The following is a 23541-nucleotide window of genomic DNA, read 5'->3' on the forward strand; positions in this document are numbered from 1 at the left end:
ATACCAAAAGATTGAGATTATTCCCTGCAAATTTCCATACCTCAATGCTTTGAAACTGGAACTCAATCACAAGAAAAAATCTGGAAGGAATTAAAACACTTGGAAGGCAAAGAGCCTTCCAAGTTAGGGTCAACTAGGAAATTAAAGAAGAACTTAAACAATTCATGGAAACCAACGAGAATGAAAACACATTGGTCCAAAATCTATGGCATACTACAAAGGAGGTCCCAAGGAGGAAATTCATAGCCATAGAAACCTCACTCAAAGAAGTGAAAAATCCCAAATGCACAAGCTAACCTTAAACCTAAAAGAGCCAGAGAAAAAACAGCATATAAAACCTAAACAAAGCAGGAGATGAGAAATAATAAAAATGAGAGCAGAGATCAATGAAATAGAAACCAGAAAAAGACTAGAACAGATCAATGAAACTAGAAGCTTGTTCTTTGAAAGAATTAATTAAGATGGATAAATCTCCGGCCAGACTTATCCAAAATAAAAGAGAAAGGATCCAAATTAACAAAATCATGAATGAAAGGGGAGAAATCACAACTAACACCAAGGAAATAGAAACAATTATTAGAAATTATTATCAGCAACTATGTGCCAACAAATTAAGCAACCTGGAAGAAACAGATGCATTTCTAGAAACTTATAAACGACCAAGACTGAAATAGGAAGAAAGAGACAATATGAATAGGCCAATAACCAGTAACGAAATTGAAGCAGTAATCAAAAACCACCCAAAAAAAACCAAGAGTCCAAGGCCAGGAGGCTTTCCAGGGGAATTCTACCAAACACTAAAGAAGAAATAATGTCTATTCTTCTGAAGCTGTTTCAAAAAATAGAAACATAAGGAAAACTTCCAAGCTTGTTCTATGAGGCCAGCATTACCCTGATCTCAAAACCAGGCAAAGATCCCATAAAAAACAATTACAGACCAATATCCCTGATGAGCATGAGGCCAAAATACTCAACAAGATCCTAGCCAGCAGGATCCAACAGTATGTTAAAAGTATTATCCACACAACCAGGTGGGATTTATTCCTGGGTACAAGGGTGGCTCAACATTTGCAAACAAATCAATGTGAGAAAGCACATTAATAAGAGACAAAAACCATATGATCCTCTCAAGTGATGCAGAAAAAGCATTTGACAAAATACAGCATCCTTTCCTGATTAAAACTCCAGAGTGTAGGGATAGAGGCAACATACCTCAATAATACAAAAGCTGTTTATGAAAAGCCCAAAGCGAATATCATTCTCAATGGGGAAAAAGTGAGACCGTTTCCCTTAAGACCAGGAACACAACAGGGATGGCCACTCTCACCACTATTGTTCAATACAGAACTAGAAGTCCTAGCATCAGCAGTCAGACAACAAAATGAAATAAAAGGCATTCAAACTGGAAAAGAAGAAGTCAAGCTTTCCCTCTTTGCAGATGACATGATAATTTATGTGGAAAACCCAAAACACTCCACCCCCAAATTACTAGAACTCATACAGAAATTCAGCAATGTGGCAGGATACAAAATCAATGCACAGTAATCATTGCTGTGCATTGATCTATATTGATATATAATCAATAGAGAATGCTTTTCCATATGCTAACAATGTAACTGTAGAAAGAGAAATTAAGGAATCAATTCCATTCACAATAGCAACAAAACCATAAGATACCTAGGAATAAACCTAACTAAAGAGGTAAAGGATCTATACTCTAGAAACTACAGAACACCTATGGAAGAAATTGAGGAAGACCCAAAAGATGGAAAAACATGGCATGCTCATGGATTCGAAGAATAAACATCATTAAAATGTCCATCTTGCCCAGAGCAATATACACTTTCAATGCCATCCCTATTAAAATACCATTGGGATTTTTTAAAAATCTCGAACAAACAATCCTAAAATTTGTATGGAACCAGAAAAGACCCTGAATTGCTAAGGAAATGATGAAAAAGAGAAACAAAGCTGGGGGCATCACATTGCCTGACTTCAAGCTATATTACAAAGCTGTTATCACCAAGACAGCATGGTATTGGCACAAAAACAGACACACAGACCAATGGAACAGAATAGAGACTCAAGAAATGGACCCTCAATTCTACGGTCAACTAATCTTAGATAGTCTCTTCAATAAGTGGTACTGGGAAACTTGGACAGCTACAATATAGAATGATATTGGAGCATTCCCTAACACAACACACAAAGATAAACTTAAAATGGGTGAAAGGCCTCAATGTGAAACAGGAATCTATCAAAATCCAGTACCTCTTCAACATCGACCAGAGTAACTTCTTTCAAGACACGTCTCCAAAGGCAAGGGAAACAAAACCAAAAATAAACTTGTGGAACTTCATCAAGAAAGCAAGCTTCTGCACAGCAAAGGAAACAGCTGACAAAACTAAGAGGCAGCCCACGAAATGGTAGAATATATCTGCAAATGACATTACAGATAAAGGGCTGATATCTGAGATCTATAGAGAACTTCTCAAACTCAACACTCAAAAAACTAATAACCCAGCCAAAAAATGGACAGAAGACATGAACAGACACTTCCCCAAAGAAGATATACAAATGGCTAACAAACATATGAAATAATGTTCAACATCACTAGCCATTAGGGAAATACAAATCAAAACCACAATGAGACACCTCCTTACACCAGTTAGAATGGCAAAAATTAACAAAACAGGAAACAACAAGTGTTGGCGAGGATGTGGGAAAAGGGGAACACTCTAACACTGTTGGTGGGAATGCAAGCTGGTATAGCCACTCTGGAAAAGAGTATCAAGGTTCCTCAAGATGTTAAGAATAGAGCTACCCTACGATCCAGTCCTCGCCCTACTGGCTATTTACCCCAAAGATACAGATGTAGTGAAAAGAAGGGTCACATGCACACCAATGTTCATAGCAACCATGTCCACAACAGCCAAACTGTGGAAGGAGCCAAGATGCCCTTCAACAGACGAATGGATAAAACAGATGTGTTCCATATATACAATGGAATACCACTCAGCCATCAGAAAGGATGAATACACACCACTGGCATCGACATGGATGCAACTGGAGGGGATTATGTTAAGTGAAATAAGTCAAGCAGAGAAAGTCGATTATCATATGGTTTTACTCATATGTGGAACATAAGAGCAATAGCACACATGACCAAAGGGAAGGGAGGGAAATTCAAAGCGGGAGAAATCAGAGAGGGAGATGAACCATGGGAGACTATGGACCCCAGGAAACAATCTGAGGGTTTCAGAGGGGAGGAGGGTGGAGGGAAAGGGTTACAGGGTGATGGGTATCAAGGAGAGCATGTGCTGTGATGAGCACTGGGTATTATATTTAACTAATGAATCACTGAACACTACATCTAAAACTAATTATGGGGGCGCCTGGGTGGCTCAGTGGGTTAAGTCTCTGCCTTTGGCTCAGGTCATGATCCCAGGGTCCTGGGAAGGAGCCCGGAGCCTAGCATTGGGCTCTCTGCTCAGCAGGGAGCCTGCTTCCTCCCCTCTCTCTGCCTGCTTCTCTGCCTACTTGTGATCTGTCTGTCAAATAAATAAATAAAATATTAAAAAAACTAATTATGTGCTATAGAGTAGTTAACTGAACATTTAAAAATTAGTATAATAGTCTATTAATTTATATTAATATTTAATTAATTTTATAATGTATATTTAAAAATATAAAATCAACCCTTTAAAAATCGTATGTACCAAAAGAAAAAAAGAAGCAACTAAATTATGAAATTAAGTTTAACGAAAGATTTCAGTTTCCACTTAATTTAACTGGCTCACCCTTAGGAACAGTATGATTAATAACTTTACATTTTAAAGGAAAGAAAAACACCCTCTTTCAAAGCTTTCTTATAGAAAGAAATACTGCTTAACACTTGAACCTAGTCCATAACCAATATGATGGCCAACACAAACACTACCATGTAATAAAAAGAAAAAGTGAAATAACTGAAGCAAGTCAGAGGAATGTATCAAAACAGAAACTATAACACAGGTCTCTTAGACACTAAGAAATTAGCTATGAACAAATTACATTTTTAAGGAGACTTCAGTAAAAACTATATTGAAAAATTATTCCCATAATGAAGAATGAATGTTGAGAATAGCAAATCATGTAATTAACCTGTCAGAGAGCTTCTAAATGCTTAGAATAATTTTGTAAGTACACAAAACTCAAAATTTTATTTCATATCATAGTTTTTACACTCCAGAACTTAAACAATTTTTAATATTTTACAGATGACATTAATAAAGTAACATTAAATTCAAATTAATACAACCAATAAATGAAAAGCAACAGAATAATCCCAACATGACTGATTTATTACTATTTTCACTTATTACTATATCTAATGTAGTAATATTCTGTTTACAATTTATCATTGTTCAAGAGAAAATGTTCTATTTAATAATATCCTTTATTAGATGATACAGGCATCAGAAAACAAGATCCACTTTTTTATTCTCAGTAAGAGTTTCTATATAATTAATGTTAGTTTTACCTTAAAAGTTTGAAAGAATTCACAGTGAAGCCATCCTGACCAGGAAATTTCTTTGTGAAAAAAATGTTAATTATACACCCAGATTTCTAAAAAAAAAATACTTATTAAATTCCTTCATATTATTCTAATTCCTGCTATAAAAGTTTGATTACATACTGTTTTTTAAGAAATTTGTCATTTTCTTCTCTTTCTAAATTTAGCATATAATATTGGTCATAATATCCTATTACCTTCTCAATATCTGTGGAATCTCTACTCATGCCCTTATCTCATACATGGTATTATGTCTTGTCTCCTCTTTTTCCATAATCAGTATTAGAAGTCTATTAATTTTATTAGCCTATTCAAAGAATTACCTTTTGGCTCTGCTGATTTTCTCATTTCTCACCTCTACCTTCTCCTTCTTTCTTATGTTCCTTGGGTTTAATTTGTTCCTTTCTAATTTCCAGAGATAGGTTTTCTTCTTTTCTAATATATGAAATTGAGGCTAGAAATTTTCCTCAAAGCACAGCATTACCTTAAGCCCACAAAATTTTAAATGTTACTTTTCACTGAATTCCCATTTTATACTTTTCATTATGATTTCTTCTCTGACTCATGGATTATTCAGAAATATATTCCAAAATTCCAAAAATTTGAGAATTATACGGCTATCTTTTTAAATGGATTTCTAACTTAATTCTACAGTGTTCAAGAAGACAAATGAGTTCAATCATCTAAAATTTTGTGAAATTTTTTTAATGGCTCGGCATGTGTCAATTCTGGTAAATATTCCATGTATACTTGAATATATATTTGGACTTACATGACAAAGTAGCCTATATCAAAATTAACCCCCTTCATGCCAAACACAACTATAAAAGCTAGACAAACTACATAACTGAACTGTCTAAAGGCACTGGAAAGCAATCATGATAGGCAAGATTTGAGGAACTACCATTCCTGAGAAAAGGGAAGGACAAGATGAGATCCACATTGACCCTGGAATCTTTTCCTGAAGACATTTCAAATTCAGGGGGAAGTGAATCCTAGCCGAAACCAACAGTCATGTCTGGCTGAAACAAATACTGGAGTTCAATGAGTCTAAAATAACTGAGACTTCAGGAGCAAAAGTCTTGGAGAGGCAGGAACTGTATTTAGCCTTCCCTTAGGAGTCTGACAACTACTACGCTACTACTACGCTTTGCCTTTACCAAGACTCCATAATACCCAGAAAAAAGCAGCAGCTGGAATGCTAACGAACTAAGCAGATACTATATCAACTATAGAGTGGTAAGGAATTCAGGAATGTAGTAGTCTTGGCAAACACCCCAGATTTTCAGTTAAGACTCAAAAGGAATAAGGACAAAACTGAAACACATCAAATTTAATAAAACCTCAAACCAAACCTTCAAGGATTAAGGTAAACTCCTTAAGCTCTATCTTCTTGCCAAAAGAAAAACAACAATATTTTTTAAAAGCAGCCTCTATAATTTTAAATACACCATGTTAAACATTCAATTAAATATATGAGGCATGTTTAAAAAGTAAGGTTCAAATACCTGAGAACTCCCCAAAAATGTTTTTAAAGTAACAAACCCACAGGTAGTTCAGATATTTGAATTTTTAATTTTCAGACACAGACTTTTCAAAATAGCTATTATTAATATATTTAAGATAATACAGATTAGACATACAGAATAGAGGACCAGTGGACTAGAAGACATGTTAGTAAAAAGTTTCCAGGTTGAAGGATCAAAAGAAAAAGGAAAAGAATAGCATATTTGTTTAAAAAAAAAAGCTTATTTGTTAGACAAATCAATTATATCAGGTTCATTAATCACATTGTTTAGATACCCTGGTTTTTTTTGTTTACTTGTACTGTCAGTGTTGAGACAGTTATTTTAAAATCTCATAGAGTATACATTTTTAAATTTTTCCTTTCAGTTATGTTAGTTTTTGCTTTATATGTTTTAAAGATGTGTTACATTAAGAATTAAGAATTATTTTCCAGTTCTGTTAAAATACTCCTTTAAAAATTAAAAAACAATTTCTCTTTAAAATGTTTCTTGGTTACTGTATCTGTTTTGTCTGGTAATAAAGCAATACCACCTTTGATTTGAATAAGACATGTATGGAATATCTTTTCCCATCTTTTTTTGACTTTTCTGTTTTCAAATTGAAGGTATATCACTTTAAGCTTAACACACTCGGGCATTATTTTTAATGCAATTATAATTTCAAAAATTTAATATTTAGACCATTTGCCTTTAGTGGACTTCAAAAGAAGCTGGGAAAGGAATCTTTTTATCAAACTAGATTTTAAACCAAAGACTGCAATAAGACAGGAAAAAAGACACTAATATCATAATAAAAGGGTTTCTCCAACAAGAAGATCTAACAATTGTAAATATTCATGCCCCTATATTGGGAGCAGCCAATTATATACACCAGTTAATAACAAAATTAAAGAAACACATGGATAATAAGACAGTAATAGTAGGGGACGTTAACGCTCCACTCACAGCAATGGACAGACTATCTATGCAAACCAACAAGGAAACAAGGGCAATGATGACCCACTGGACCAGATGGACTTCACAGATATATTCAGAGCATTCCATCCTAAAGCAACAAAATACACATTCTTCTCAAGTGCACATAGAACATTCTCTAGAACAGATCACATACTGGGTCACAAGTCAGGTCTCAACCAGTAAAACTGGGATTACTCCCTGCATACTTTCAGACCACAATGCTTTAAAACTTGAACACAATCATAAGAAAAAATTTGGAAGGAACACAAATACATGGAGGTTAAAAAGCATCCTATGAATGGATCAACCAGGAAATTAAAGAATTAAAAAAATTTATGGGCAAATGAAAATGAAAACACAACTGCTCAGAATCTTGGGGATTCAGTTAAGGCAGTCCTAAGAGGCAAATATAGAGCAATACAAGTCTTTCTCAAGAAACAAGAAAAGACTAAAATACACAAGCTAACCTTACACCCAAAGGAGGTGGAAAAACAACAGCAAGTAACACCCACACCCAGCAGAATAAGAGAAATAATACAGATTAGAGTAGAAAACAATGAAATAGAAATTTAAAAAACAAATGGTGGAACAGATAAACAAAACTAGGAGCTGGTTCTATGAAAGAATAAACAAGATTGATAAATCCCTAGCCTAACTTACCAAAAAGAAAAGTGAAAGGATCCAAATAAATCATGAATGAAAGAAGGGAGGTCACAACCAACACTGCAAAAATACAATTATAAGAACATATTGTGAGCCACTGTATACCAACAAATTAGGCAATCTGGAAGAAATGGATGCATTTCTAGAAACTTATAAACTACCAAAACTGAAAGAAATAGAAAACCTGAACAGACCCATAACCAGCAAAGAAATGGAAGCAGTAATCAAAAATCTACCAACAAACAAGAGTCTAGGACCAGATTGCCTTCCAGCAGAATTCTACCAAACATATAAAGAAGAATTAATCTATTCTGAAGCTGTTTCAAAAAGTAGAAATAGAAGGGAAACTCCCAAACACATTCTATGAGGTCAGCATTACCTTGATCCCAAAACCAAAGACTTGATCAAAAAGGAGAATTACAGACCAATATCCCTGATGAACATGGATACAAAAATTCTCACCAAGATCCTAGCCAATATGATCCAACATTACATTTAAACAACATTACATTATTCACCATGACCAAGTGGGGTTTATTCCTGGGCTGCAAGGGTAGTTCAACATCTCCATGGAATGGAAGAACAAGTATTATTAAAATGTCTTTGCTACCTAGAGCAATCTACACATTCAATGCAATACACATTCAATGCAATCCCTATATACCATCAACATTTTTCACAGAGCTGGAATAAATAACTCTAAATCTGTATGGAACCAGAAAGACCCCAAACAGACAAAAGAATGTTAAAAAGGAAAACCAAAGCTGGTGGCATCACAATTCCAGACTTCAAGCTATTTTACAAAGCTGGAATCATCAAGACAGTATAGTACTGGCACAACAATAGATGCACAGGTCAACGGAACAGAATAGAGACCCCAGAAATGGACCCTCAACTTATGGCCAATTAATCTTCAACAAATCAAGAAAGAATATCCACTGGATAAAACATAGTCTCTTCAACAAATGGTTTTGGGAAAACTGGACAGCCACGTGCAGAAGAATGAAACTGCACCATTTCCTTACACCATATACAAAAACAGATTCAAAATGAAGGATGAAAGACCTAAACGTGAGACAGGAATCCATCAAAATCCTAGAGAAGAACACAGGCAGCAACCTCTTTGACCTCAGCCACAGCAACTTTTTGCTAGACATGCCCCCCTAAAAACAAAAATTAACTATCAGGATGATGAAAAGCTTTTGCATAGCAAAGGAAATAGTCGACAAAACCAAAGACAACCAACAAAATGGGAGAAGATATTTGCAAATGACAGATCAGATAAAGGGCTAGTATCCAAAATCTATAAAGAACTTATCGACTCAACACCCAAAGAACCAATAATCCAGTCAAGAAATGGGCAGGAGACATGAACAGATGTTTCTCCAAAGAAGACATGCAAATGGCCAACAGACACACAAAAAAATGCTCCATATCACTCAGCATCAGGGAAATACAAATCAAAACCACAATGATATACCATCTCACACCAATCTGAATGGTTAAAATTAACAAGTCAGCTAACAGATGTTGGCAAGGATGCAGAAAAAGGAGAACCCTCTTACAATCTTGGTGAGAATTCAAGCTGATACAGCCACTCTGAAAAACAGTATGGCAGTTCCTCAAAAAGATAAAAATAGACCTACCCTATAACCCAACAATTGCACTACTAGGTATTTACTCAAAAGATACAAACAGTGATTTGAAGGGGCACCTGTACCCCTTTTATAGCAGCAATGTCCACAATAGCCAAACTATGGGAAGAGCCCAGATGTCCATCAACAGATGAATAAAGAAAGTGTGATACACACACACACACACACACACACAGTGGAATACCACTCAGGCATCAAAACAATGAAATCTTAACTGTTTGCAATGACATGGATGGAACTAGAGGTTATCACACTACATGAAATAAGTCAATCAGAGAAAGACAATTATCTTATGAGTTCAGTCATATATGGAATTTAAGAAATAAAACAGAAGATCATAGGAGAAGGGAGAGAAAAATAAAACAATCTGAAATCAATGAAGGAGACAAACCATAAGAGACTCTTAACTATAAGAAACAAACTAAGGGTTGCTAGAGGGGGATGTGGAATGGGGTAGCTGGGTGATGGGAATAAAGGAGGACACTTGATGGAATGAGCATGGAGTGTTATATGCAACTGATGAATCACTAAATTCTACCTCTGAAACTAATAATATACTATATGTTAATTAATTGAATTTAAATAAAATTAAATTAAAATAAAAAGATAGACCATTTACCCTTAACTGATGTTTTTGCATTTTGCATTTTATAATTTGGTTTTGATTTGTCTCATCTGTTTTATGTTTCTTTTTTTTTTTTCCTTTCTTGGCTTCTTTTGCATTAATCAGTTAGTTGAACATTCTTTTACTCTCCTTTGTGATTTTCTTGAATTTACAAAATATATCCTTAACTTACAATATCTAGTACAAGTCAGAATTTTTGTAACTTCAAAAGGATCCTAAATATAATCTCCATTTATTCTTCTCCTGTCTCTTGGAATATTGTCAGAAATTCTCATTTTGTATGTATTTCAAGCACAGTCAATACTAAACATTTAATGTGCTCCATGTGTTTACTCCTCCTGGTGTTCTTCATTCCTTTATGCATTCCTGGGTTTCGATTTGGGATCTTCTTCCATTAACCTGAAAAATTCTTGTGGTACTTCTTTTAGTGTAATTCTACTGATTGCAAGTTCTCTCAATTTTTATTTATCTGTAATTCACTTTCTTGCTTGATATAGAATACTATTTGCCAATTATTTTCTTTCAGCATCTAAAAGATGTCATCATCTGGCTTCCATCAGCTATCAACTTACTCTTACTCCTCTGAAAGTATAGTTAATCTTAGGACAACATGAGTTTAAACTGTGTAGGTCTGCTTATATATGGATTTCTTTTGATACAGTACTTTAAGTGTATCTGTTATTAGGATTTTCTTAATTAACATTTTTCCTCTAGCTTCCTTTACTATAAGAATATGGTATATAATACATAAAGCATACAAAATATGTGTTGACTATGTTGTCAGTAAGGCTTGTAATCAAAAATAGGCTATTAGTAGTTAAGTTTTGGGGGAGACAAAGGTTATACAGGGATTTTCAAGTATTGTTCAGGGTCATCTGAAGTCTTTTATTTATTTATTTATTTATTTATTTATTTAATTTTACTCTACTTGTAAAGATTTTTTCTCTGATTTGTGGTATTTTTATTGTATTACATCTAAATGAGATATGTTTTCTATTTTTCCTGCTTGGAGTTCACAGGGCTTCTAAAATATGAGACTGATATTTTAACGGTTTGGGGAAATATTTAGGGATTATCTCTTCAAACATTACTTTTATACCATTCACTCAACCCCTTCACAGACTCAACTTACAGGTATGCCTCTTCTGTGCTTCTCCGCATTTTCCTATTTCTTCTCTCTCCATTTAAATAGTCTCAATATTTGCAACTGCACTTAGAATTAATTCAATCCCAACACTCCTAAATTTTAAAACTCTTTTTGATGTGTGTAAATACATCAGATGTTTTGAAATTTTCATTTATTCCTATCTTCCAGAGCCCTGTAACCATCAAAAATCTGGACTGCTTGCTCCCTAGACCTGGAACAGTTATCATACTGGGATCACCACCATACATCACCTTTGCCTCTCTTCTGGGATGGCATCCTCCAGTAGCGAATAGGTCTATGGAGGCAAAAAAAAATTTTTGAGATCTTGCATGAATGAAGATATCTTCAGCCAGCTTTCACATTTAATGGATAATTTGGCTGAGCATAGAATTTTACATTAAAAATAATTTTCCTTCAGAATTCTGAAAACTTTGCTCAATTTTCTTGTGGCTTCTAGGGACAATTTAGCAGAAGCAGATGCCATTCTGATTCCTGGTCATCTGTATATAAAATGACTATGTTATCTAATTTTAAGCCTCTCATCATCTGTAGTATTCATAAATTTCCTAACATGTTTTGGTGTCATTCTGTTTTCATCCACTGAAGTGGGCACTTAATGAGCCCTTTTGGTCTAGAAACTTATAAGGAAATTTCCTTTAATTATTTCATGATTTCCTCCTTCTGCTTTCTAAAATTCATGTTATTCAAATGGTGGATAATTCCATTATCTATTTTTATATAGCAAACCCAAAACCTAGCATCTTTTATTTATTTACTTATTTTTATTTTTTAATTAACATATAATGTATTATTTGTTTCAGGGGCAAATCACGGTCTGTGATTCATCAGTCTTACACAATTTACAACACACATCATATCACATAACCTCCCCAATGTCCATCCCCCAGCCACTCCATTCCTGCCACACCCCTCCCCTCCAGCAACCCTGTTTGTTTCCTGAGATTAAAAGTCTCCCTCTCTGGTTTCATCTTGTTTCGTTCTTCCCTCCCTTCCCCTATGATCCTCTGTTTTGTTTCTCGAATTCCTCATATCAGTGAGATCATAAGATAATTGTCTTTCTCTGATCGACTTATTTTGCTTAGCAAAATACCCTCTAGTTCCATCCATGTCGTTGCAAATGGCAAGATTTCGAGGGGGGTTGATGGCTGCATAGTATTCCATTGTATCTTCTTTATCCATTCATCTGTTGATGGACATCTAGGCTCTTTCCGTAGTTTGGCTATTCTGGACACTGCTGCTATAAACATTTGGGTGCACGTGCCCCTTCAGAAACACTAAACTGTGTTATTTCCATGCAATTCTTTGAGTAAGAAATCTGAGGAGTGCTCAGTGGAGGGAGGTTTCATCTACACATGATATCAGCTAGAGTGGCTCACCTAAGGCCAGACTGTTCATGATGCCTTCACTACATGCCTAAAGTCTTGGCACCATTGTTGGCTGAGATAGCTAGGTTCTCCTTCTCATGGCCTCTTTCTCCTCACATAGTCCCTTATTATTCAACAGCCTATGCTGGACTTCTTTACATGGTAGCTGGCTTCCAACATGGAAAAAATGGAAGCTGCAAGGCCTCATACAGGCTAGACTGGGAATTTACCGATCACTCTTGTCATGTTCTACTGATCATATCAAGTCGCAGGGCAAACCAAAGATTCAAGGGGAGGAAAAAAAGACTCTACCACTTGACAATCAAAGTGGCATGTATGCACAAGAATGGAAGAAATTGTTGACACCCATCTTTGCATACAATCTACCATAGTTCACAACATGGCTTTAGATTGCCCAAGTCTCCTAAGAAGAACAGACAGCCATCCAATTACAGTATCAACTTCATAATATCACAAGTCCAATATCTCATGATCTATACTGGATCTCGATTTGTTCCACAGGTGTGAATTCTCTCGGTCTGCAAACCTGGCAGCTCAATGGGAGAAGAGGGCTTGAAGTAGAAACAAGGATGAGGCATCTCAACATTATCTTTACAGTCTTCCACTTAACCTACTTATTATCAATCATTACTCCCAACTTTCCAATGTGCCTGGTATCCTTCAGGTAAGACACCATCTCTTTTACCATCCATATAGAATAAACCTCCAATATTCTTCTGGGGTGAGGGAAATACCGTCATCCTACTATTCAGAGTTGAGGGCAAGCAGGGAGAAATTTGGGATGACTACATATAATCCCTACCTTTATCCTCACTTCCAGAGACAACTGCTCCCAATTTTTTAACCTCTGGGGAGTTCTGTGGAACAAACTGGATTGCTTTACAGTTTTGCCCACTCTCTGAGTTTAGGACTCAGCTAACTCACTCTAATGTCTGGTCTACTTTCCAGTTTCCAAAAATTTGTCTGTAACTCTTATCTCTTTTTCCTTAAGTCCTATTTTTCAATCCTTTTATATCATTTTAGTTGAGTTTAGGAAAGAAAGTAAATGTATGTGTTCCAACTGTCACCTTTAACAAAAATCATTTTTATAGGCTATCATTACAAAATTCAATACTAGAGCTAGTGCTATTATAAATTACTTAAGATATAAACCATAATTCACGTTCATAAAAGTACATCAAAACCCCAAAACTGGAGATCAAAGTAGTCAAGAACAAAATTTCCTGATATATGCACATGGATACTTTTAAGCCTAGTTATAATCAAGACCTATCATTTCATCTCAACCAAATGAGTCACAACAATCATAAATAATCTGAGAGTAATGCTTTAAACAAAACCATGATATACTTTAATACCATGATTCCTTTAAGGTATTTTTTTGCAAATAGATTTAACACATTTTTCTCAGACTCTTTCACAATACAGAAACTAAACTTGGTTCCACATTCTCTTACCTTCTCCTTGGAGAAAAAACTCACGACTACTCTCAATTTTCTACTACTACTTGTCTATATAGAGAAACCAAGGGCAATATACTGGGTAAGACTAAGGAGTATTATTTAAAATAAGCAAACACGGGGGCACCTGGGTGGCTCAGTGGGTTAAAGCCTCTGCCTTTGGCTCAGGTCATGATCCCAGGGTCCTGGGATCGAGTCCCACATTGGGCTCTCTGCTCAGTAGGGAGCTTGCTTCCTCCTCTCTCTCTGCCTGCCTCTCGGCCTGCTTGTGATCTCTGTCTGTCAAATGAATAAATAAAATCTTTAAAAAAAAAAATAAGCAAACACGACTTACTGAGGCCAAAATGGAAAAAAGAATATCTGTAATGTAAAGATGGCAATGCATTTGTTACATCCAATAAAACATTTCTTTTTGAACGAAGGAGCTCTAAAGGGATCTTTCATCAAAGAAAAAGAAAGCATTACTCTCCGTGTGCTCCTTAATTCGTAACGTAAATTCATTGTAATAATTCTAAAATCCAAGGCTCAATAGAAGTATAAGAAATTCACTTGGGGGGGGATGGAGGCAGCCCCCAGTGCTGAAGTGTGGCCCCTGGGGTCCAACAGCCTCCCAACCACTGTAGTGACAGATGGAGTGGGAGGGCCTGGCAGAGTCCTCAGAGCCAGCCTCCAGGGCATGGACACAGCGAACCTACCTCACCAAGGGGCCCAGCTCCAGGTGTCCACTGCTCTGGTCCTCTGACCCATGGGCCTGAAGCAAAAACATGCCTGGAGACTGCCCACTGGTTCTTCTCTCTCTCCTCCCCTCAGCCTCTCTGCACTACCCCAGGCTAAAGGCAGGCGAACCAAGGCTCCAAGAACAATGGTTTGATCTCCCACTGCAAGTGAAGAATTCATCTTAGTTTTGGAATAGGCTTTCCTTATGGTTTGTATTTCAAGACTAAGGACACTTAAAAGAGAGAAATCACATAGCTCACCCACTGCCAGCTTGGCAGCATAATTTTTAAGAGTCAAGAATGAATACTGGGTTATTTCCTAAGATTGAGCCTTTAAAGTCCAATTGGATGCTGCATAGCCATGTGCACATTTGAACATGAAAATGATCTCCCATCAAGATGCCCCTCTTCAACTAAATCAACTGAAGTGGTTGGAAGAATGGACCCCCTATCTGACCAAACTCAGCCAGACAAATTAAATCAGTCTTTTAGAGCAAGAAGTAAAGCTGTTACAAGGGTGGCCTAATCAATTTCTGCTTGTACCACCACTGAGCAGCCCCCTCCAGGATTGCCACCTATATGTAGGTGGTGCCTACAAGAATACCTGGCTAAGATTGTGAATAAAAGCTGAAATCCTGCCAGGGTCCACTCACCAAGCCAAGTTAATTGGTGTAAGGCTGTATCTACTCAGATGACGTGGCTCCAAGGCACCCTGTATGGGCTAAATGCAGTTCTGACCATCCTACCACCATATCCCTCTCCTACCCAGGATTATATTCCTTACCTCAGATGGACTAAAGATGCTCATGAACAGATTAGGCTTATAGTAAAAGATGAAATATTTGACACAAAATGAAATTTATTCCAGAGGTAAACTCAAAATATTACTACAGATATGAATTATGTTTGTGTGTATTTTTATACATATAAATATACAGTTATGTGGATACACATTTCTATATATCAGAAGTTAGCACAACTTAAACTTAGCAAATTATAAAATTAAAAAAATTCACTCTGGATTTCTATATAAAAATACTTTATGAAAGAAAAGAATTTTTTTTTTACATTAGATAATCAGTTTTGGCTTTTTATATTCTAAGTTCAGACAATTCTGAGCTAAGAGAGAAAAGATAATGTCTATGTTCCAAAGGAGATTCTGGTTAGATTTGGTATATTCTCATTTTCATTACTTCTCTTTTTGAATAAGAATCCCACTCCCTAGTGAGACTGCTCACTAGGGTACCCATCATGGTTAGTTGCTTCCTCTTGGTACCCATCCTCCCCATTGTAGCAACAAATTTATCTTCCCAAATCAAGGCTGATACTATTTAATGTCCACTTAAAATTCCTTCCTATGACCTCTGCTTCTCCACTGTATACTCTAGGTTTTACCATTGTTGTCAAAGTCCATGAAGGAAATTCTTATGCAATAAACAGGCCCTCGGAATAATAGCCCTATTTATTTGTGCTCTGTAATTATTTTCATGGTATAGAAAACAAATGTGTAAGCAAAGATAAACTGAGTATGATTTTAGTGCCAAAATAATACTCAAATATAAATGAAATGAAATGGTGACATGCTACTTAAAAGTGTACACTGCCTAGAGAATGAATTAGCAGTCAATTTTTTTCTATTTTAAGTCAAAAAAGAGTTATAAAGATTTCATAAATGAATTGACAAAACAATGATTCCCTTAAAGTTTACACAGGGCAACCCTGAGATTAGAATGATCTGCATAAGCTTTCAGACAGTTTTTAAGATTACTTTATTAAGATTATTTTTTTTAAAGATTTTATTTATTTATTTGACAGACAGAGATCACAAGTAGGCAGAGAAGCAGACAGATAGAGAGAGGTGGAAGCAGGCTCCCTGCAGAGCACAGAGCCCGATGTGGGGCTCGATCCCAGGACACTAGGACCATGACCTGAGCCGAAGGCAGAGGCTTTAACCCACTGAGCCACCCAGGTGCCCCTATTAAGATTATTTTAAGGCAAATTAATATCACATGACTGATGCAAAAAGATAAATATGTAATGATATTAGCATCAGTTTCAGGTAAAATATATAAAACTCCATATGCTTCTACCTGTCTACTATATAAAAAGATTGATTCAAAGTCATTTGTCATTTTGGGAGCACTCAGTCAGTTAAGTATCTGATTCTTGATTTCAGCTCAGGTCATGATTGCAGGGTTATAAGATCAAGCCTGCTTCAGGATCCATGCTGGGCATGGAGCCTGCTTAAGAAACACTCTCTCTTCATGAAAAAAACAAAAACAAAAAAAGTCACTTGCCATTTTTGCGAGAAGTCTTCTGCACAGTCATTGGTGGGCATGATTGAGCAGGAACTACATCTGAAGCAGCAGGAGAGCCGGTATGATGAGCCTTTACTTTGTCAGCCCAACTAACACCTGTAGGAGCCAGACGGGGAGCAGCCACTGTGCCAGGTGAACCCCTATGGAGAAAATTCTGCATTAATAAATCAAATATAAAAGCTAAAATTTTTAAAATTTAAATATATACTTAATATTATTTTGGGTCTCTTTTTCTGATTTTTCTTTGTTATTTCCTTCCTTTACTAAATTTCAGCTAAGGATCTTTTTTTTCCAATTCCTTGTGATATAATTTATTTGTTTTAATTATTTTTTTAATACAAGCATTTATAGAATAAATTTCACTCTAACATCTACTTTTGCCACATCCCATAGGTTTTTGGAATTGTGTTTTCTTTTTCTTTGAGACATATTTTGATTTGCCACTTGATTTCTTATTTGGTCCACTGCTTGTGCAGCAGTGTGTTGTTTAATATTTACATATTGAATATTTAATATTTACATTGTAAAAAATTTAAAATTTTGAAAAAAATTTAAAAGTGAAAAAATACCATGAAATATTATGCAGCCAATAAGAACAAATGCAATATGCATGATAAAAAAAAAAAAGAACTTGGGCTATTTCCAAATAAAAAAGCAGTGTAACATATTATTCCCCACTCATTTGGTTATATGTCACGTTTCTATCACTGTTATTTACATCATGTTTATTTAAATGAAATTTAGCACAGTTCAAAATTATTTCAACTTCCCCCAAAAAAAGTTGCAATCTTAAATATATACTTAATATATTTAAATTCTAAATAAATTGGGTGTGTATATCCACATATATGGAGTACCATACAACCAGAGCAACTGAAGTCAAATACAGTCATAAATTTATGTTGGTCTAATACTTCATTAATTCAATATAGTACAACATATTGTACGAGAACAGGGATAATATAAAAGCTCTCATTAATTCAGTTTAAAAGAAAATTTCAGTTAAATGGGGAACCTTATAAAATACATATTTTATTTCAATTTAGACATTTATTTTATTTCGATTTAAAAACTCCTATCTTTAAATAATATAAATGTGCATTAACTTGTCAATCTATTGACAGAGATACTATCAAAACAGGCTTTCTCTTTGTGTACATTTCTTACATGAACCATGCACAAGTATAATGCCTCATTGGCAATATTCAATTTTGGTCTCTTTAAAATGAAGTGAGAATTTAGTGACACCTATTAAACATTCTAAGTGAATAATGCTCCTCAACTTTAACAATATTTTCCCCAATCTTTTGACAGCAAAACATTAATAGTTCACCTTTATCAAAGCTTTCTAAGAACTTTAAGTTTTCACAGAAACAATGACTCTTTCTGTATCATACTTAACTGTTTTATTTAATATTTAAATTAAGAGTTAAAATAACGAAGAAACTTAAATAAGCAAGTTTAGTTTATATTCTGAGTAAACATTTAACTTAACTAGTAGGAGAAAAGTGAGTAGATAATTTAAAAGTAGACTATGAACCACAATTTTTCAGCACACTGAAAAAAACAGGATTTACATTGATAATAAAGAGTGCCATTTAATCCAACAATATGATTATATGGAGATCAGTGCAAGAACTTCTACCATGCATGCATTAAAGGCTTCCAATGTTAAAAGAAAACATGCATTATACAACATTCTGAGCCACAGACCAATGGAATACATAATATAAATACATCCCTTAAAATGGTGCTTGAAGATACAATTATTTGGTTTTGTTTGCTTATATACCTTTCTCCTATTCCATTAAAGTACAATTACTCTAAGTTTCCAAAATCCATTAACCTTCACCTGAGGAAATACTATTCAATAATCTCAGCTGAAAGCAAAAATTTGGTTCTCCCTAGTAACCTTAATGAGCTTTTACTAAATGCCAGGTACAATCTTAGGTGCTTGGGATACAGAAGATATGACAAGAATTTGTGTTAAAGATCCTAGTATGAGTACAAAAAAGAAACATTAAAAAGGTTGTACTACATGGCAAATGTAATAATAACACAAGTAGATGCGAGGTTCAGCAGTAACAAGAGATGAAGATGACAGTGACATGGTTGGAGTGAGGATAAAAAGCAATTAAGAAAGGTTAGGTTTTAACAGAGGAAAGAGAACTGACAGAGCAAACTATTTACCACCCCTCTATTACACATCCAGTATTAAGAGTCACTCTAAAGAATTAAGAGTCCAAACAAAACTGTGTCTTAAAAAACAGATTTCCCCAGGGACATTTAAGGAAAACAACAGTGAGGGCTGTTTAACATTAGAGCTGCCAAAAGTTGCTGTAACACTTGGGGCAAACAAGGGCCTAAACAAAAAAACTTTAAAGGAAAATCTGGAGAATGGAATGGTCACAGGGGGCTTTGAAAAGCTCCTACATGTTCCTGAAAATCAAGACGGCCACACATAAGTGAGGGTTCTGTGCATGCCCCAGAAAGATCTGAGAAGGCCCTAACACCTCACTTCTAACTAATCTTGAGGCTATGAGGAGGCAGGAAGTGAATGCTAGAGCACTGAAGGTATGTACAACATATACACAGAACTAGGAAACTTCTGTCAAATCAAGTAGAAACTTTAGTGACTGCACATGACAAAGAAAACAGACTGCAGAAAAATAGTTCAATAGAGTTTTTGAACAGTAACAATATCACCACCACAAAGCAGCCACGACAACAAATCCTGAAGAGGCAGCAATCTGATCTCCAAAGCTGCCAAATTACTTAAAATATTCAGTTTCAACAACAACAACAAGTCACATGACATGCAAAAAACAGGAAGGTATGACACATTCATACACACAGTAAAAGAACAGTAACTGAAACTGTCCTCAAGGAAACCCAGACATTGGGCTTCCTAGACAGACTTTAAATCAGGTACTATAATTATCTTCAAAGGATACTAAAGAACAGAAGAAAATTGTGTCTAAAAACTAAAGTATGCAAACAATGTTTCACCAACTATAGTATCAATAAAGAGAAAATAAATATAAAAAAGTACTACACAGATATTCAGGAGTTGAAAAATATTAGTAACCGCAATGAAAAATTCACCAGAGGGGCTCAACAGCAGATTTGAGCTAGTAAAATAAACAATCAGCAAACCTGAAGAGAGGACAATTGAGATTATCTGAGAAACAGAATGAAAAAAGAATGCAGAAAAACAGAACCTCCAAGACCTGTGGAACACCATCACAAATCCCAAATCGGTATAGAGGGATTCCCAGGAAAGAATATTTGCAGGATATTTGCAGAAATGGACAAAAACTTTCCAAATTTGATGAAAAACATTCATCTATTCATCCAAAAGGTTAAATGAACTCTAAATAGGATAAACTGAGAGACCTACATCACAATCAAACTATTCAAAGACAAAGATAGAATCATGAAAACAGCAAGAGAAAAGTGAGGCATCTCAAAATGGATCCCTAATAAGAATAACCGTTGCTTTCTCATCAGAAACCATGGGAGTCAGAAGAAAGTGAGGGGGGGGCCTGGGTGGCACAGTCAGTTGTGCATCCAACTCAGTTTCAGCTCAGATCATGATCTCAGGGTTGTGAGACTGAGCCCCAAGTCAGGATCCACACTCAGCATGAAGTGTGCTTGAGATTCTTTCTTCCTCTGCCCCTTCTGCTCATTCTCTCTCTCCCTCTCTCAAATAAATAAATAAATCTTTAAAAAAATAAAAAGAAATTTTTAAAAATTAAGAAGAAAGAAGTAAAAGAAAAAGACTTTCAACCAAGAATTCAATGTACTACTAAACTATCCTCCAAAACCGAAGGACAAATTAAGATATTCTCAGAAAAACAAAAACCAAGAAAAACTGTCAGTAGCAGACCTGCCCAACAAGACATACTGAAGGGAGTCCTTCAGGCCGAAATGTGAGGACACTAGACAACTTGAATCTACATGAAGATATAAAGAACACTAGTAAAGTAACTACACAGGTAAATAAAAAAAATATATAAATGTATTTTTCGTTTATAACTTTTTTCTATCTGATTTAAAATATAACCACATAAAACAATAATTATAAAACTGCATTGATGGGATTACAATGCATAAAGATACAATTTTCATGACAGTAACACAGCTTATGATATATATTTAGATCTTTTGTTGTAAAAGAAATTGCTAATTCATATTATGAATCATTTAGCATGACATATGTTTATGGGTTTTAATTTCTGGATCCTAACTATATTTGAATATATTACATTTCCTAAAAGCTAAATTTTATTCTCTTGGATTTTTTTTATTCGAAAAATTTCAAACACATAACAAACATATACATGGATTTTTTATGTGGAATATCAGTTTATAATACTGTATTATCCATAGAAAATAATTAACTGTAATCCAAGTCAGTTTTTTTTAGTTCATCTCACCCAAAATTTAAGCTTCTTCGAGCATTTGATGTTACGCTTATTCTATCTGTCGATGGACTTGGAATCACGTGACGTCCTGGAGACATCTTCTTTACTTCCCAAGCCAAAGAAGTTGGTCTGTCAATTCAAAACATAGAAGACATTAAATTAACAGAGAATAAAAAGAAAAACCTAGTACTTTCCCTTTGTCGTTGGTGGGTGAAAACATAACCAGGTCACAAATTTTCCCTAGAGTCACCAGAAAGTTTACCATATTACCCAATAAACCACACAGATGATGCATGGTCCAGGATTTTCTACCCACTGCAGCACAGCAACATAACCCTATTTCTCTAAAAAAGCCATGGGTTTACAAAGACTTGAGATATACTATTTACATTTTAAAAGCCTCCACATACTCAGCTAAAAACATATGTAAAAGACAATTGTACTAAATCAGGCTACTTATAAAAATCAACTTGTGTCTACTACCTGGAAAACTGAGTTGCAGAACAGGACAGAAAAACAGTTTCGAGGGTTAAATGAAGAATTCACAAGAAAATATGAAGTCTCCTTTCCTCTACATGAGAGTGGGAGCGTAAACATTTCCTTGCTCTTTGCTGGAAAAGCTAACTTCTTCACTGGCCCCAGAACTTTGACAGGATGCACAATCTTTACTAAACTGTTTTCCAGGGATACCTGAGTGGCTCAGTCGGTTTAAGCACTCAGGTCATGATCCCAGGGTCCTGGGAATGAGTCCCACATCAGGTTCCTTGCTTAGCAGAGAGCCTGCTTCTCCCTCTGCCTGCTGCTCTACCTGCTTGTGCTCTTTCTCTCTTTCTCTCTTTCTGACAAATAAAATCTTAAAAAATAAGTAAATAAACTGTTTTCCTCTAGTAGCGTTTTCCTATATTTCTAATGGCTTCAGCACAACCCTCCATAACTCCCCAGAATCTCCTTCCCTCTTACCTTCCATTCAATCTAGTGGTTGTGATTTTTTTTCTCACATTAAAAAGTAGTATCTGATGGGGCACCTGCATGGCTCAGCTGGTTTATTTGACTCATGATTTCAGCTCAGGTCATGATCTCAGGGTTGTGAGAGGCTCTACGCTGGGCATTGAGCCTACTTGAGATTCTCTCCCCCGCTCTCCCTCTACTCCTCCCCAATCTCTATCTTTCTCTACCCCTCTCTAAAAAAAAAAGTGGTATTGGTCGTTAGAAAACAAGAAATTAAGATAAAAGATTATCCAAATAAAGTCTAAATTAATTTTCAAATCACCTTTCAGAAAGGTTCTAACAAATTACACCTCTACTAGATGAAAAGTGCCCATTTCCCTTGAACCTTGCCAACAGTTAGGATCTTGTTTTAGAAATTTCAGTGGCTTATGAAAGAGATGGCATTGCTTGCAAAGTAAAAAAATTACTACCTGACACTTCATAGGAAGAGTTCACTGACTCCTATGCTAGAGTTTTGGTTTTGTGAGAAGTTTTCTTTTTCTTTTTTTAATAGTTTTTTATTGATTTATCTAGTTATTTGGTGGGGGACAGCATGAGTGGTGGGACGGGCAGAGGGGAAGGGAGAGAAAATCTCTAAAGTCACGAGGTCTTTTCTTACAAAAATTACAATAATGGTGTGTTTTTAAAAAAATTCATTAGCAAAAATTTTTTTTGTTTTAAAAAAATCATATATTTTTATTATCATTACTAGTGAGGCTGAGCTTTTTTTTACTAGCTATTTAAATTTCTTCTTTGGGAGGGTGCCTGGGTGACTCAGTCATTTAAGCGTCTGACTCCTGATTTTGGCTCAGGTCATAATCTTGGGGTTCTGAGATCAAGCCTTCTGATGGCTCCATGCTCAGTGGGGAATCTGCTTCTCTCAATTTCCTTCTGCCCTGACCCTGCTTGTGCTCAACCTCTCTATCAAATAAATAAATCTTAAAAAATATATAAAATAAAAAATAAATTTCTTCTTCGGGATTAGCAGTTTGGTAACTTTTGTCATTTTTTTCCACTGGGATTTTCATCATTTTCTAATTTACTACTATTACTACTACTACTACTACTACTACTACTACTACTACTACTACTACTACTA

At 35.4% G+C, this 23541-nt stretch overlaps 1 protein-coding gene across 1 annotated transcript in view; it reads right to left on the reverse strand.

The window, feature by feature from the left end:
* LOC111153247 (S-phase cyclin A associated protein in the ER) overlaps positions 1 to 23541 on the reverse strand; it is a 491788-nt gene that overhangs the window by 397113 nt on the left and 71134 nt on the right. Inside the window, exons 7-8 of the mRNA XM_022512152.1 lie at positions 21468 to 21584; positions 17008 to 17168 (exon numbers count right to left, since the gene is read on the reverse strand). Of these exons, the coding sequence (XP_022367860.1) occupies positions 17008 to 17168; positions 21468 to 21584 (278 nt within the window). The remainder of the gene's footprint in view (positions 1 to 17007; positions 17169 to 21467; positions 21585 to 23541) is intronic.

This window comes from Enhydra lutris, unplaced genomic scaffold, assembly GCF_002288905.1.
Source record: "Enhydra lutris kenyoni isolate GAN:26980312 unplaced genomic scaffold, ASM228890v2 scaffoldscaffold31, whole genome shotgun sequence".
Lineage (NCBI taxonomy): Eukaryota > Metazoa > Chordata > Mammalia > Carnivora > Mustelidae > Enhydra > Enhydra lutris.